The sequence below is a fragment of the Accipiter gentilis genome, chromosome 29 (assembly GCF_929443795.1).
Source record: "Accipiter gentilis chromosome 29, bAccGen1.1, whole genome shotgun sequence".
Classification (NCBI taxonomy): domain Eukaryota; kingdom Metazoa; phylum Chordata; class Aves; order Accipitriformes; family Accipitridae; genus Astur; species Astur gentilis.
Genome location: NC_064908.1, coordinates 2,194,399 through 2,211,623, shown reverse-complemented (window position 1 = coordinate 2,211,623; position 17,225 = coordinate 2,194,399). Strand labels below are relative to the sequence as shown.

General features: G+C 49.8%; 2 protein-coding genes across 4 annotated transcripts in view; one reads left to right on the top strand and one right to left on the bottom strand.

The window, feature by feature from the left end:
• CD46 (CD46 molecule) overlaps window positions 1–17,225 on the top strand; it is a 251,230-nt gene that overhangs the window by 48,760 nt on the left and 185,245 nt on the right. The gene's annotated exons all lie outside the window — the stretch shown is intronic.
• CD34 (CD34 molecule) lies at window positions 1,299–15,537 on the bottom strand. Of its 3 annotated transcripts, none has more exons than XM_049832566.1 (8): window positions 15,358–15,537; window positions 9,912–10,046; window positions 8,896–9,179; window positions 8,709–8,786; window positions 6,085–6,232; window positions 5,722–5,762; window positions 4,816–4,980; window positions 1,299–3,062 (listed from the first exon to the last, which is right to left on the bottom strand). In XM_049832566.1, the coding sequence occupies exons 1-8, from the start codon at window positions 15,434–15,436 to the stop codon at window positions 2,871–2,873; spliced, it is 1,122 nt and encodes a 373-aa protein (XP_049688523.1). In that variant the 5' UTR covers window positions 15,437–15,537; the 3' UTR covers window positions 1,299–2,870. The 3 variants fall into 3 exon arrangements, with proteins under 3 accessions (XP_049688523.1, XP_049688524.1, XP_049688525.1); XM_049832567.1 differs by lacking the exon at window positions 1,299–3,062 and adding an exon at window positions 4,432–4,541; XM_049832568.1 differs by lacking the exon at window positions 1,299–3,062 and adding an exon at window positions 4,444–4,515.

Sequence of the window (17,225 nt, the reverse complement as noted above, 5' to 3'; positions counted from 1 at the left end):
AGCTGCAAGCCCGCAGCCAGCACAGGATGGCGAGAGGAGGAGGCTGCCTGGCAGACGCTGGGGCCGGCAAGGAAGGAATGCGAGGCGTTTGATAAGGAAGGAATAATAAAATAACCTTTTTGGCTGGGCCAGAGCTGAGCCTGCCTGTGTTTACACACAGGCAAAAAACTTCCTGAGCTGGAAGCGCAGCCTTTTCCGCTGGCTCGGCACCGTCCCTGCTCAGCCACTGCCGCTCTCGGCATTTCCCTCCATCAGGATGTTTTAGGGAAAGCTTTTGTTTTGCCAAAGCAGTTGACTGTAACTTTATTGTCTCTGCTTGGCTGTAGGACATACCCTGAGCTGTGAAAAATGCACCTGATGTTTGATTAGATCTCCTACTTTTGACACAGAGAGTCGTGCTGATTAGATAAACAACTGCCAAAAAAAAAAAAAAAAAGCCAACCCCAGCTCCCTGGCCTACCCGGTGGTGCAAATCAAGCCTCTGGGAGAGCTTCCTCTGCGCTCTCCGGCAGCCGGAGCTCTTGGGAGAGAAAGTAATTTCATTTTCCTGCATCTGCTGCCCTTGCAGCCAGGCTTTTGGAGGTCAGATTTACCCCAACTGCAACCAAACTGGCAGCGGTGGTCTCTTGCCGTACTCAGCACCCCTCAAGAAGTACCGGCTGTGCCTCTCTCCAGGAAAAAAGCACTAGGAAGGGTCGGGCATCCCAGAGAGGAGGGGGCCGGGTCAGTAAAGATCCCCAGCCCCAAACCTCCTGCTTTCAGGAGAGCTCGAGCATCTCCACAAGAACAGGCACTAAAGGACTGCCGTGCGTTGCCCTGCAAATTCTGTTCCTGCAGGAACCGTTGCTGATTATTGCGCGGTGCACAGTGTGAGGAAGCCTTCATCTTCGTCTTCATCTTCATGCACACACCACCACCCCCCCACCGTCGGGTCAGACCCCAGCCCTGCGGATCACTCCGTGAGACCGGAGTCTCATTTATTTATGCAGGAATTAGCTGGGCATCTTAAACATCAGAAAATCAAGCAAACGAGGTTTAACAGTGTGCTGTACGTCACTTGTCTTGCAAATGTGTTTGTTGAAAGACAGGGAAAATGTGCTCAGAACAAGCCACAGCCTTTAGTCATAGCATTTCTGCTGGGAAACAACCTCTCTGCGAGGCGTTGTCCTCTCATCGCGCTGGCACATGGCGCAGCCAGAGCCACGCGTCCCGGTGGGATAAACACACTGTTGTTCCAAGGACACTACAGAGAAGTTGATTTTTAATACTCAATTTTTTTTTTCAACTGGGATTATTTACAATGAGATTTGGGAGAAGCAGTTCACACCAAAACAAACAAAACCTGAAATACTTTAAACCGTGTCTAAATGACTCTTGCACCCATGAAAACAGCCCCAGATCATGACGGGCGTTGCTGTCATTCCTTTAAGCATTGTACCAAAAAAAAAGCCTTCCCCTCAGGTGTTCAGCACCAAGAAAAGGTTGCAATAAATTCGCTAGTGAGAGGGTAGATTAGCTTCAAGGGCCATTTTTGTCCTTATTTCGGATGTGGAGGTCACTGCCGGTGCCTGCAGAGACTGTGGTATGAGTTACATCTGCTGAACTGCAGCTTCTCGTGGTCTTGCACCATCAACACCGGGCTTGCATGACAACAGCTTTGGCTCCCTAAAAATGAGCTGCACGTGCTGGGGACTGAGCACATCCCCCCCCCACCCCGGGTCCCTGGCTCTCACCGAGCTGCACGTAGCTCGTCCTCAGCGATGCAGCTTGCAGCACCGCTTGCTTCGGGGGCAGGATGAGTGCAGAGCTAGGCAAGACCTGCTCCTGCTGTTGGGATTTTGGTCTTGGGCTTCACTTACCAAAGTGAAAATACTTCTTTTTGTTCATGTACCCACTGCTGATGCAGAGGAAGAAACACCCGTAGCAGAGCCAGGTTTCTTGTCCAGCACTTGTCCCACTGGGAGCCCTTTGGCATCTTTTATTCCCAAAGTCCTACCCCAGGCACCAGCCCCCGCGTGTCGGGAGGGAGGGTGGTGGGACTGCCAGCCCCAGGCGTCTGCAGAGCCATCGACAGCCGTATCAAGTGTTCTCCATCTCACTCGGGTGACTGATTGATGGCTCTGCCTCGTCAAACACCATCTCCAGTCCCTGACATGAAGAGACTGGGGAAGATTTTTTTACTCTAAAACAACTACCTGCGTACTGGTAGGGTTGAAAAAGAAACAAGTTTGAGGTCTATTCACATTTCAGCCTTCAGTTCCATGTGGAAAGTTTTACACAGCTTCAGCAAATTCTGCTGGAGTAGGAAATACTAAAGAAGACCTAAAGCACAAGAAGGGGGATTAAATACCTGTTGTTCTTAAAAGGGGAAGAAATCCTGCACTTAAGCATGAAGATGGGATAAGCCCCAACTCTGTTAACCAAAATTATCTGAAACCTGAGAGGTTTTTGTCACTGAAATCCCAACTTAACTATTTTAATCAGCCTAACACACTGCCACCAAAAATTTGGCCTGTTTGGAGTGTGGCTCAAGGCTTCTGTAGCTTCAGTCTGCCGCTGCTTAAAAGCTGTTCAGGGCTAAGGGCACTTGCATTTCTCATTATGTTCTTCTAACAACAAAAGCAGAGAACAGCTGCAAAAAAGTGTCTTGTGTGGTCAATGGGAGAAGTAGGAGGAGGCAGAGAAGCAGGTCTTTGGCAGCTCTGGCGCTTAATGTGCTTTAGGCTGATTTTGAAGTTCTTCACAGAAATAATAATAACAACAAAAAAAAAAGGTCTGCAATTCCCTAACTGTCCATAGAAAACTCTCGCCCTCCCTTGTCTCTCCGCTCCCCTCTTAGTTCGCGCTAAGGAGGCATTTCTCTGCCAGGTTCACATTTCGGTGTCGGCGGGGCTGTGCTGCTTGGCTGAGTGGCCGTTTTTGGAGGACGCTTGGCCAGTCCCGTTCTCCTGAGTCCCACCGTTGAGGTTTGGCTTCTCCTGCAGCTCAGGTTGCTCCTGGGGGGACATCATCAACATCGTGTTTCCCTGGCTACCGTTTTCTGTGTAATATGGGTCTTCAGCCTAAACAGGTACATAAATAACAAAGGCAGAGTTAGGGAAGGGAAAGGGCTGACGGCAACCGGCTTTGATTGCAGGCAGCGGCTTGGCGGGCTGCCTGCGCTTCCTGGACAGGAGGTACAAACAACTGCAGGCATGGGAACCTGCTCTCGCTGATGAGAAGGGGAACAGGGGGCCTGAACCATGCCGTGGCGAGATGAAGCAAGAAAACCAGCCAGGAACAGCATTTTTTTTTCCCCCCCTGGACCTGAAAAGAGAAGTCGTCAGGTTTGGTGGTTTTTCTCATAACCAGGTTTTGGAGCTGGCCCTGCCTCGGGTTTGCAAAGCTACCCCGTGACAGTCCACCTCTGCTTACCACTTTGGCCCAGTAAGAAGCACCATTGAATGAAAGGTATGGAAATTGCCTCTTTCTTTCCCTGCCCTTCCTTCTTTCAGCCTGTAAATAGACGTACAGCTCGCAGCCAGGTAGCAGAAACGCAGGACTGCGCTCCGGCAAATGCAAAGCCATGCTGTGTGGCTTGTTACCGCTATTGCTATAAGGAGCAGATGCCTCTGGAGGACCCAGAGCAATAGCAGAGCTGCCTCCATCCCCCACCACGATAACCCCACCGATGTGTCGGACCGTGGCAGGTCTGACAGCAATGCAACGGGTGCTGGTGGTCCCGGGCTGCGGGTGGACATCACCAGCGGGTAGCAGATACGAGAGCAGGGAGGCAGGCGCCAGCCCCGCTCCTTGTTTGCCCAGTGGCATCCAGCAGCACAGCAGGCTGCTGAGCTTCCCGCCTGCCCCATCGTTTCATTAATTCCTCATGTCTTCCCCAGCCAGGTTGAACACAGCACCCGGCCCCTTTGCTGACACCCTTGTCTGCGCTGGACTCATCTCACCTAGAAACTGGATTGACACTGCCGTGCATTTACATGGGCAGCTCCCAGCCACGCATTTATATTGCCTTTCACTCGCTGCCAGCATCCAGGAGATGGTACCCGGAGGCAGCAGGCTCGACAGCTCAAGCTGCAATGTCCCTGCCTCTGACATATGTACCTGACTTCCCATCTGCATGTTTTGAGAGCATCCTTTCTGGCAGTGAAATCATCTAATGGCTTCCCAGGACACAACGGTTCACGTGCCCACGAGCAGCGAAAGGGGAAAGCATGGCCCGTCCTCACTTTACAGAGGGCTCACGTCCCTGAAAGTCACTGGTAGGGAAGAGTCCTCAGTAGTCAGCCTGCCTGGAAAGGGGAAAATGGAAATAGGAAATTTCTTTCTCTTTCTTTCTTGATATATTTTATTACCATCACTTGTTAAGTGAGGGGAGAAATAGCCTTTATTACAGCATCGGTACAAGACAGACATATAACTCAAATGCAGCGAATGGAAAGTTAAAGTGTGTCACTTTTAATGACAAATTCATAAGGTTTCGGGGTCTCTGGAGGGGTCTTGCTGGATGAGTTCTTACTGCTGAGCAAAAATAAGTGTTAGACCTAGAAGCACGAGCGAGAAAGGGGCGGTTTTCCCACAGTAGCAATCAGCTAAGAGTTAATTTTAGAAGGCAAGAGAGGTTTCCCTTCACCCTGTACCATCTGGCCTCCCTCGCTCCTGCCCTTCGCCTTGCCCGAGCCGTCCCGTCGACCTGGGGACACACGCACACAGGCTGAGGGTACTGAGCCCCAGGGTGCGGAGCAGGCCCCTCCTCTCCCACCCGGGCACCCCCCCAGCTCCTCTCTACCTGCTCTTCTGCCATCTATAAGCACTAACCAGCCTCTCCCCCGCGGGGCTCCAGCTCCGCCGCTTCATCAGGAAATATCCAGCCAAGCCCAGGAACGCCAGCATGAGTCCAGATGTGACCAAGGCGATCAGGGTCTTCTGAGAAAAGTCCTGGTGGTTCCTCACTCTCCCCCGTTTAAGGGATTTTATTCCAAACTGGAAAAAACACCAAAGAGAGTCCGACAAACAGGAAACATGTGCATCTGCTGAACAGGCACCGGGCTTAAAACAATGCTGCTCTTCACCTCCTTGTTAGACTTCGCGTAAACAAAGCCGGGCTTTGCTAGCCCAGCTCCTGAGCTTTGCGCTCGCCCTGTGAGCTCTCGTTGTCTCATTTCCATCCTAGCGTCTTCTGTGGCACAGGGCAATTTTCTCCCTTGGAGCGGAGCGCTCAGGCCCTGAGATTTAGAGCGTGCATCTGCACGGCTGAAATATCTCTGTGCACTGCTGTGGCAGCTCTGTTGGCTGCCATTTATATAGGCACCTGGAGCTCGGCTTTATAAGCTGACGGCAGCCTCACTGGAGTGTTGAGAGGAGGAATTAATTAATGTCAGCATGGTACTTTGAAGAAGCGGAGTGCCAATTACATCCTAAGAGTTATTGTCGGGATCTAGGCCTTTTTTAAGAAAATACTACAGAATTTTACAGTAACTTTTTGAAGAATTTCTGCCTTCAGTGGTTGTATTAGTTCTCTTACGGTGCACCGCTGCCTCGCTGCATGTCTGGTGGTTGGCTCCAACCACCTCATGTGCCGGGGCTCAGCGAGCACCTCCGAGATGGAGGCAGGTTCAGGTCTCAGCCACCTGCCCCAGCCTCAGCTGACCGTCTAAAAATCTCCTTTCTCCAGCCACTCAGGCCACCCATTTTTTCCCAGCTGAATTTGCTTAAGGAATTTACCTTTTCCCAGTGAGACTCCTGTAGTATATCTGTGGCGGGATCTGCAAGGTTTAAAACAGAAGAGGCACATTACATAGAGGGTCACGCTGCAGCTAATGTCAGCATCGAAGAGCCCGGCCGTTGGTGAACACGGAGGAGCCGTGAGCCCCTTTGCTGCTCTGGAGGCAACGTCCTGGCTCCGTGGATGGAGCAAGACCCCAGAGAAAAGAGCAGTAGTTGCAGAGAGAAGTCTCCTCCCGGGTTGTAACCGAGGATTTGTGTCCCACAGCCTCTCCCCACAATGAGTCCCCTCTCCCGTTGCCCACATCAAGGTCATTATCCAGCGGTATCAATGACAGCCAAAAGGGAATGAGCTCAACTGACCTGTCTCACCGACGAGGATGAGGAGCATGCAGTCGTGGTCCACCTCAGATTTAGCAAGTTTAATTTGGCAGGGGGAGGAAATGGGGCGGATTTTTTCTTCACATATTGCACTCCACAAGTCCGATCCCTTCATCTCTAAAAAACGTTTCTGCAAAATTTTCAAAAAAAGAGCCATTGAACAAACCAAACCAGCTAATTGTCCAGCATCTCAGCTATGCCGATGATACCACTGGTAGCGTTGTACATTCACCCTTTGTGTCCTGGTGGCTTATCTGTGCTGTGCAAAGCTGAGCAGAAGCAACAAGAAGTGACAAACAGCGCTGGGCTGGGTGTCAGCCCTTCACCTCCCACCTCACCACTGCTTTGGGCCCCAATACCAACACCTAGAAAAAGGAGATGCTTAGTTCTTGTTTCTTAACTTAATGAGAATAAATTAAATGAAGATATTATCAGCAACTCTTGCAAATGGCATTTAAACAAAGCTAAATTTAGGATCCGAACTGCATTGCAAGTCTCTCCAATTTTTGGACTGAAACAGCTGCCTGAAGAGCCCTATTGTTTCGGAGTCCCAGGCAGGGGCTGGGAAAGGAGGGAAATAACAAAGAAGCATTGAGCCTTCCTGTTTAGGAAATGTCTTCAATGTTTTTGCTAGGTTGCTGATCAAAGGCTAGGCAAAAAAATACAAATTTCTCACATTTTAGAGCTGAACCGACTCTCGGGTGGAAGAGGAAGAGGAGTGAGGAGCTGCAGCCTTTCCCTTCTGTGGGCCAATTTCTGTATCAGACAGGATAGGCTCTCTCCTCAGGTCTATTTTCAGCCACAGTCAGGCTTGGAGACAGAGCCCACAGTTGCTAAAAGACGTTATCAGCTTCCCTAACATCCTTCCAGCTGGGAACATCATCTGAGCTGTGGCCGTGCCCACCCCCTCGAGACGGAGACCGGCTCCAGCTGAAATCCCCCGTCCTGCCCCTGCCCTCCACTCGCTCCCCGGGACGTGCCCACCGACGTGGGGCTGCAAAAGAGGAGAAAACCCTCTTGTCCTGCAGCGCTGCGCGGAGCCGGGCAGCTCCGTGCCTTCCTCTCTTTGCCTTAGAATTTGCTCCATATTGCACTCGGGTCGCCACATCCTCTTAGCATAAAAAAAAATGCAGAAACTTATCCATGAGAGAATAACAAACAAATCATTTTCAGCTGTTTCTGTAGAGCTTGGCTTGGGGTGAGAAAGGCCAAGATGGAACAAGAGACCCAAGTGTGTATTTTCCTTTCTCTGCTGTGGAAAGAACTCATCGGAGTGTCAGAATTTCCCTTTGCAATTAGCAGCGCTGGGTGCCAGCTTATTGCTCATTTGCTTTGGGAAAGGCCAGCAGGAAAGCGAGACACGGCCCAGTCCCTCCTATCTGCTCTCCTCGCAGACGCTCTTATCTGGTTCCCAGGTTCAGCAGCTGCTGAGCCTGAGCTGGTTTTTCCCTCTCGATGATGCTGAGGCGGAGGCGCGGGAGAGGTCTGCTGTGGGCTGAGAGCTCCCAGAAAACCACGGGTGGAAGCGGGGCGGTTTGACTCGTTTCACATGGAGGGAGGGCTAGGAGTATGTGCAATTAGATACAACTCTCTAGGATGTTCTGTATGTTATATATGCATCCATTTCTGTATGGGCAGGTATGTAATATGTGCATAACGTGTATAAACGCTGGGCCCAGGAGGTGCCGGTCCCCACTAGATGGCATCTGGGAACAGAATCGCTCCCTCCCGGAGGAGTTTCCATGTGAATTCTCGCTAAAGTGCAGGCCTTGTAAACAGGAGCGAGTCTAAATGCCATTTAATGGCCAATTTGCAGAGAAAAAAGCCAAGTAAGAATTCACTCATCCGAAGAGGTGGCAGTATGGCCGACCAGCAGAAGTAAAATTAATCGTTGTCATCTTATACCCAGGGCATTGCCAAGTGCGCTGTCCCACAAGGTCCAGCACCATCTGCTCCCTGTCGCAGGTTGTACCTCCAGTGTGAAAGGTTTCTTGCCTCCCACCCACGATACTGTCGCAGCCGGAGCCTCTTCTGCTTTTATAAATGCTTCATTTTAGGTGCACAAGGCCAAGGGCCGTTACAGGGAGCCTGGGATTCCCTTAGGAGTTGGTGCAGATGGGGACACTGAGCAGCACCCGTGCTCCTTCAGATGCCCTGATTTCTTTCCTAGGGCAGCTGGCAAGGCAAAAAAAAGGCGCTCGCATTTCCAACAGGGAAGAGGAAGAACAAAGACAATTTCCCGTTAAACATGGTGGGACATACTTTAGAAGTTAACTGAGCCCAGCTCTTAATTATGAAAAGGGAGGTTTTATGAAACCAGGAGGTTGCATTTCCCCTGCGACTGCTGTGATCATCCCTTTGGGATCCTCCTGGGACTGCTGTGATCATCCCCACCTCTGCCGGTTTGGCACAACTCAGATGCTCTGCCCTAGGGATAACGGTGTGAGCTCCCCACTCTAAACCGACCCCCCAGCTATGGTGGGTGACCCCATTGTTGTAAGCCTGAAAGTGCTGCAGAACCTGCCCTTGGCTGTTTGCTTGCAGCCCCCCTCCTTCTGCATGTCCCCCCCCTTGGAGACGTGCGGCCACCCAGGACTGCGACTCACGCAAGTGCTGGACTCGTTGAGCTGCAAGCAGATGGCTCCGGTGTCGCTCACTTCTTTGACGTTGTGGCAGGTGATGTTCTGGAAGGGAAAAAACACAGAGGTGGTATCAGTGAACTGTCAGGGGGTTGTGAGACAAGTCCAGCCTCCCCGTGGTCCCACAGCCCGCCGTGGCCAGCCAAATCCTCACCTTCGGGCTATCCCTGACTGTGGGCAGTGGCGGGGTGGTAGCCGGGATGGAAGGATGCCCCGAGGTGACAGGAGAGCTCGTCATAGCCGGTGTGGGTCCTGGGGTTTCTTCCATCATCCTGGGTTGTGTGGCTGGGTTTTCGGTTGTGGGGACCCCTCGGCTCGTGTGGTTGGGGTCCAAGGGGGTGCCCAGCGTCTGCGTGGGGTCTCGGCTGAGCTGCGGGCTCGTCCGCTCGCTGCTGAGCCCCGGGAAGGTGGTTCTGGCTGCTGGGGACGTGGCTGCAGCTTCAGTTTTGAAGAAATGCAATGAAAACGATAGATGAGAAAGCTTAAGTCCTCTAAAATCAATGCGTGGCATTGCGATGACTGAAGTACAATATTGATTTGTCATAGCCAGCGGTACCAGAACGTGTTATTGGCTGTATAAGAAATGCCCATTAGGCTTGCTTCAGTTACCTAATTGTTACATGCGCTTCATAATCTGTTTACAATGAACTAATTTCCTGGGCATACACTGCACCACAGCAAGAATGCCATTGCCTGACCTCCCCTCCATCACCCTGCTCTCTCCCTTGATCCAGAGTCTTCAAAAAGATGTACGGATTTCAAACGGCGTAAGAGAAAGGCACCGTACGTCTGTGCAAGGGTCCCTGCTTCAGAGCTCTTCGGAACCTCGGCCTCTTAGCAGAAGGGCTGCAGACCTCTTATGGGGGCCATTTGCTGGGCAAAGAATAGGTATGCTGAGATAAAAGATTAATGAGCATTTTGTCCCTTTATCACTTGGCTGTTTTGAAAAGGATGGGTCTAAGCTGCCCGTCCTGAGGACAGCAGTGTTAGGTTGCCCCAGGTGGCATTTTTTGGGCAGGATTAAAGCTTTGGACCATACTATCAGGCTCTTTTCTGAGAGCATGACCCATGCACCAACCATGCGGTTTCTTAGGGCAAGCCTGTGCACTTAATAAATCTGATTATTCATGCAAATGCTACCAGGAATCACGGGGGGGCACGACTGATTACCGGACATCTCTGGCGTCGGCTTGGCACTGCTGGGGGCTCCGGTGGCTCCGGTGGCTGCCGTGCTGCTGATGCCTTTCGTTTCTGTGGTCACGGCTGTTCGTGGGGTGGGGGATGTTGGGGTCCCAGAAGCGTTGCCTGGGGGCAGAGGAAGGTGTTAGGGGCTGCCGTCCCCCCCCCCCCCCCCCAGCCCCGAGGGTCCCTGCGGGCAGGGCAGGGAAGGGTTAACTGCTTTCACAAATTCACTTTCTTCTCGCCCCCAAATAGCAGGCTGCCTTAGAGCTTAGATGGGAGAAGCTCAGAGGCTAAACGGTTCAGCTGGGCGAGTACCAAACTTTGGTCCAGCCCTTGCAGAGGGTCCTGGAGCGGCTCGTTTCTGCCCTCATCCTGCCCGATCCTCGGGCTTGCCGAGGGATGCACAAAGCTCTGCACAAAGCTGGATTTCATAGTAGTTTGGGTTTATAATCCTTGGAGGAAAGACTCGGGCCTTGGAAGAGATCACTTATGCGCCTCAGGAAAAATAAGCTGGATTTGCATTTGCAGGCACAATCTCAAAGTAAATAGAAACATTCCCATTGGCTTGGGATCAGCTCTGACTCATGAGCAAAAACAGCTTTGGAGGTAAAACTGAACGCTTGGAGAATGGTTTGCTGTTCTAACTTAAAGTTTATATATCACTTCCTGGTAAGTTACAAAGATGACACTTCCAGCTTTTCCTTCTGAAATGAACTATATGAGTCAATGCAAATGCATTTCTTCCCATTTCTTAACCTTTTCTATTCCTAAGATCTATTTCCACTTTTAACAAACAGCTTCAGTCTCTACTCCAGGGCTGTTGCTGTTTAAGATTCTTATCCAGACACTAAAGAGAAAATCATACAAAATACATTTTTTCTTTTGTATTTCTGCCCAGGGGACCCTGAGCTCCAAGAAAAGTTACTTCATCCTTCCAAACAACCCTTGGAGATGGAGCAGCACTGACAGGTCCTGAGCAGCCGCCCGGCGCCAGCATCGGGGCAGCATCCGCTGCCAGTTAAACATGCATTTATGTATTGTGCACCACAGTATCGTGCACTTCAGTATTGTCCCGGCAGGAATTTTTCTATGATGTCGGGATGTCAGTACTTTGCTGGATCAGGTCCAGAGAACCTGGATGGTTTATGAAAAGCAAAGACTGAGATCACTGAAGTTTATTTTGGCAATAGCTGGCAGCAGGCAGAGTTGCTCGGCTGTTCCTGCAGCCGGTGGGTGGTTGTACCGGAGGGTGCTGAGGGGGGAGCGCACCCCAGCCTGGCCCCACAGGGCCACCCGTGCTGGTGCATCCCATCCCATCCCATCCCATCCCATCCCATCCCATCTCATCCCATCCCATCCCATCCCATCCCATCCTATCTCATCCCGTCCCATCTCATCCCGTCCCATCCCATCCCATCCCATCCCATTGCAACCCATCCCATCCCATCCCATCTTGTCCTGTCCTGTCCAGTCCCGTCCCATCCCGTCCCGTCCCGTCCCATCCCGGCTGCAGCTGCTCTGGGCGCGGGAGCACCGGGGGAGGCAGGGGCCCTGCCGAGGGCTCGGCGCAGGTGTCTGGAGCTGGGATTTAGGTTCTGGCACGGCTTTTATTTAAGGGAGAAGTCTCTTCTCTCCAAGACAATTCTGTTCCAACTGGTTAAATCACCAAGTTTTTCTGATGAATTTTAACAAATCAAAAGCAGGAGGCATGACTGCGTGCCCAGAATAATGAGTAGCACAAAGTTAAATCCACGCTTTGCATACAGCTTTGTATTTGCACGGACATTAGCAGGAAACTTTACATCACTAGAACAATGTAGCGCCTGGACTTGACCTCCCCAAGTGCCACAGCCACCCAAGCACCTTTGAACTATTCCAGATGTCTGTAAAGCACCAGAAGTATTTCTAATCAAAGTCTTTTCACCACTGAATGTCATAAATTGAAGCCTGGCTTATTGCTCAGTGTAATTTGCGAGAAGGCCTGTCACACAGTATTTCTTTTTCTTCCCTTTATTGTAGTGTATGCAGGCGGGTTTATAGAAAACATGGCTAAGTTTTTTGAAACCTTAGGACTCATGAGATAAATAATGATCCAGATGTGAGATGGATAATCCACATGGTGCTCAGCTAAAGTGGGTCATTTATTGCACCATACATTTTTACTAGCTTTGCTAAACTTTGTCAATTTGTTAGTATTAAGGGTCTGGGAGTTTAAGCCAAGCCATTTATTAACCTTGGAGAAATCTTCACCTGGCAGCACTAGCACATGGAGGAGCAAAAGCATTGCAGATACGTGAAAGAAACCTGTACTTCACAGTACCTATTGTATTTACCTATCTAGCTTTTAAAAAGCAAACACCTCTGATTTTTAAAGATATTTTAATAATGGGGCTTAGGAAGTAGCTCAGCTCATGTCAAATAAAAAAAGCAACAATATAAATGTTAAAGTAGTGACTTGGTCCAGCGCTCATCCCTGAGCGCTACACCAGGACCACAGAAGGCAAAACTCTGCAGTGGCAAAGGCTCAGGAAGCAGGAGGAAAGTTTTGTAATTTGTGCCCTACTCTGCACCCGCAGCAAATTAAACCCGGGGGTTTCTCCCCAGCTCGTCCATCCCTGCTTGGTGGAAGGTGCAACCCACGGGGGATTCCCAGACAGTAATTGCACCTCCTCTGCTGATACGCGAACCTCTTGGTAAACCTTTTGCTAAGTGGGCGCCTACTTGAGTGCTCTGACACAGAAACCCTGTGCCAGGATAGTTTCTCGAACTCTTCTGTGTGTCGAACAAAGTTTTTTTCCAAGCTCAGCTAGCGCTCTAGAAGCTGCAAGGGCTGCGGCAGAGCTACGGCAAAGCGCTGCAAGTGAGCCGGCACGCACGGTACCGCCGGCACGCACGGTACCGCCGGCGCTCGTGGTCCCACCGGTACCGGCGGCTGCAGAAGAAGCGGGTGAGGAACGGTGGAACACGGAGCCGTGGAGCTGCAGCCAGCCCAGGCTTCCCGCAGCAGCTCCTCCGAGGGCTCCAGCCTGCATTACTCAACGCCTTTCCACTTTTACTGCTCTCAGCCATGTGGCAGGAATTCAAGCGGGTGGAGCCCTCTTCCCTCTGGAAATATCTGATAAAAATCCCTTCCCTCCCCCTTTTCCTCCTCCCAGACAGGATACGGGTGTGGGGCCGCAGTCACGCAGGGGGCAGGGGGCTGCGGGACCCCCCCGAGCCGCCCTCCCAAAGCCCAGCTGCTGGACCAAGGGTTTCCTTGGGCTTGGGGCCTCTCCGGCAGCCGGGTGCTGCTTGGGAGCCCGGCACCTTCCCAGGGACCGAGATTGCTGCTGGCTTGAGCAGTTATGATGTGCAGCCCTTTAAAAGACGTTAAACCCAAGTGGCTGTGGGTTTTAAAGCTCCTTTTTCCTTCCTTGACCTTTAGAACTTTTCTAGGTCTTGCAAGAGGAATGAAGGAAAGGAAGAATGCTTTAAAATGACAAGAGATTTTTTAAAACAAACCAAGTTTGGCAGAGATGAATAAAAAAGATATAAAAAAGAAACAAAAAAAGATTAAAAAAGAAAGTGTTTGTATTAGGTACAAATAGAACATATGCTCTCTTGTCTATGTACGTTCTGAGACAAGCACAGGACAGCTCTCCGCGTAGTTTATCAATACCCAATTTTGTCACCATGAACCGCTCGCAGCATCGTGCTGCTGTGCCGGCGGAGGGTTCCCGAGCGGCCCCGGAGCACCGTCCTGCTCTGCAGACCAGGGACGGGCATAAACCTCTCCCACGCTCATTGCAACTCAGCGGTTCCCCAAAGGATCAGGCAAAGCCCAGAACTGAACATTGCATATGGGATTCGCTCCCCGCGAGGCTGGACGAGGCTGCTCGTTGCTCTGGGGCCAGGCTGTAGTTTTCAGCTACTTGGTACCCGGCCTCCATCCTCCCCACACCGCATCCACATGCGGCATTTGTAGAAGACCTGCGCCTGGCCCAGCATGGCATGGGGCTTTTTTTTTTTCCCCTGTAAATCATGTGGCTTTAGCTGAAGGGTGTCCTGGGGGGCACGTGGAGGCCGGTCATCCCACCCTTGGCAGCGCTGCCAGGAGCCAACGTGAGCACGACCCCCTCCCCCCGAATTGGGATTTCCATCAGGAGCTGCACAACTAAAACCTTTGCTTAATTTACTCGGCTTCCCCAAAGAGATGAAGAGCACGCAGAGCCCCAAGGGTGAGCTCCCTAGTTTTTCTCCCCTCTGCCCAGCAGCTACATTGAACAGAAATAATCCCCCTCTACCTTCCAGCAAGAGCTGATAAAGCACTGTAATATCCTGCAGAAATGTGGAGCAGTGGCTGTGCCGGCAAAAGGAATGACATTTTGCAGCATTAAACCCCCTGTCGCCCGGTAGCTTTGTCTTTACAAAGGCAAAGCTTTTTATCACTTTTGTATCATTTTTGCTTTGTACTACAAGGAACTCAGGTTTCGCATTTCAGGTAAACACTTTTGTCTTACACCCTCGCTCGCTGCTCACTTCAGCCCAACCAGACAGTCCTGAATTTTATTTCTCTCAGATAAAATTGGGTTTTTTTCCTTCCTGTTAAATTAACATAGACTGGAGGGGTCAGGCACAACGGCTCGCGTGAGCAATATGCCTTGGCAGCAAAGGGAAAATGAAAGGAGCACCATGAAACAGAAGAACAAAATACAGCAAATTCTTTCAATAGATCTAGTTGCTCACATTCATGTGAGTAAGGAAAAATTACATTTGAGGAGACACCCGCAGGTTCCTGGCTCCTGTCCCAGCATACTATGCAGCACACAGAATGCTGCTTCACTGTTTTTTAGTCCCTTTTTGTTACTTCATGGTTGTTGGGTTTGGGACAAAAATGATAATATTTCCCTAAACTACAACCCTTTAAAAAGTACTACCTAGAGAAAAATCTCTGTATTATTATTCACTTTCTCATGTGATGAATATTTGAAGAGCTGGAATAGGAGATTTTAATACTTATGGAGTTTCATTCGATTTTTGGAAAATGTTTAGTTCCTACCACAAAACAAAAGTTAGGCTAATTTACACCAATGCAGACTGAGAAACGACTTGAACTGTGGCTGCACTCTACAGCTTTGCATGCTGCAATGCATCCCCTTGTGTTATCTGTAATATTATAGAGAGCTCTCATATCCTGATTCCCTTCCTTTTCAAACCAGCAGCATTTTCTGTTTGCAGCACATCGCCGCAAATATGTTGGCCAAGGTGCCTGATGCAGTGCTGTTCTGTAAAATGTTCTTTACGTGAAATTGCAGTCTCCACTAAACGCTCATCACGATGCATCCCCCCAAGCTGCTGTTCCAGAAGTTATAAAGAAGTTGCCCCATGCACTAGTCTCACGCTGCTTTATTGCTCGGTGCTTGTAACCCTGGTATTTGCTGCAGTCAATACTCACCAGACAACTCCACAACACAGAGCGCAATCCAGAAAAGCTGCCTCCACTTCATTATTTTTAAACTTCCCAAGCACAGCATTCCTGCTCGCAGCTCCCACTAAAACTGGATCTGGCTGTGACAGCTCTTGGGTTTGCAGTCCTGCAGCAGCTCTGAGCTCATGTAGTTTGGTTTTAGTTCAAGCCTTTGAGATCACTCGGTTGTGGGGTGGGTTTCTCTTCAGGGGTTGTGCTTATGGTTCAAGACTGCGAGGTGGAGTTTCTCCGATTTGATTTCACAGTTTTATATAGTTCGTGGCAACTTCACTATCACTTAGGTAATTTTCTCCTCCCCACTTTCCTGCCAGCACTTCAAAACAAACAAAAGAGCAACCCTCTCCCCAGCAAAGGATCCCAAAGCCTCGCTGGGCTTAACTCTTTCCTGAGAGCTGCTTGCTTTCCCGTGCAAGTGGAGGCAGGGATACAACGTGCTCCAGCTGGAAGGAAGGATTACAGTGGAGCCTGCTGCTAAACTTCCCTCAAAGCAAAGTAAACACAATGCGAGGAGAGCAGAGAAGTGGAGAAACCTCAGGTCCAGCCACCGCCGGCCAGCCCCGTGCACGGTCCCAGGGCTGTGCTGTGGCCAGTGCCGCGGAAAGGTGGGAAACTCTGAAAACTGACTTCAGAGTCGGAAATTTTCCCAGCAAATTAAGCAAGGAACTCAAGGATGCGAAATCGTCGCTGACCTGAAGAGAAGTGACTCCATTAGCTTCACTAAATTGACTTTGGTCAAACACAGAGCACGAATGAAATGGTTTAAAGAAGGTCTGGGGGAGAGGAAAACCCACAGGCAAAAACCTCGGCGTAAAACCTGGAGCAGAAGAGGGACTCGAGACTAATAAATAACTTCCTGGAGCTCACTTCCATTAATAACGCATTATAGAAATATTAAAAACCGTCAGAAATACTGACTTCAGTTTTATTACCGGGCTGAACTTTACCAAGTGGGAATGGTTGGCCCTGGCTCGCTGGTTCTCCAGCGGCTGCACCACAGGCGCGTGTGGGACCGGCTCTGGAACTGGCAGCACGAGGGATGCTCCGCAGCAGGCGGCAAGCAGGGCTGAGTCAATGCATCCTAACATGGCCTTAAAGAAACTTGAGTATTGCCAAAAGTATTGATTTTTAAAAAATAAAATTTAAATTTAAATTTTAAAATAAATATGTATTTATATTTTATAATATTATGCTACTATATATAAGTTATTATTTATAACATTATAATTATTATAATTAAAAATAAAAATGAAATTAAATCGAAAAATACTTCGGTGTTTCCAATTCTTGATTTTTATGTCGGGGGACACCAAAGACAACAGAACAGTCTTAGTAATAATTTTGGCCTTTGGGGATAAAAAAAAAAAAAAGATACAATCACTTGGGAAACTAAACTCCAGTGAAGTCTGGGTTCTTCCTTTCCTTTTACAGCTACATGATGCAGTCACTAAAGGAGTCATTGCTAACAGGAAATCAAAAATGAGGTGGCCAGGAAAATATCCATGGAGGGAAGGACAATGAAGTGCCTGCTCAACGTAGTGTCTTTTTGTGGATGCTCCCATTACACTTCTACAGTCATATGGCCACAGTCAGCAGAAGGATTAAAAGGCAGAAAAAAAGGTAGGGTAGTATTATGTGTAAAGAAATCCCAAAATGGCATTCCCAGTATACGCATTTATTGGTATGACAGAATTCCAGTAGCTTTTGGTTTTAGCATAGGACGGGGATTGGACGAGATGATGTTTAAAGGTCCCTTCCAACCCAAACCATTCTGTGATTCTATGACAGGAAAATGTCTCTTGGAAGGAAATATCTGTAGCTAAGAAATGCGCTCCGAC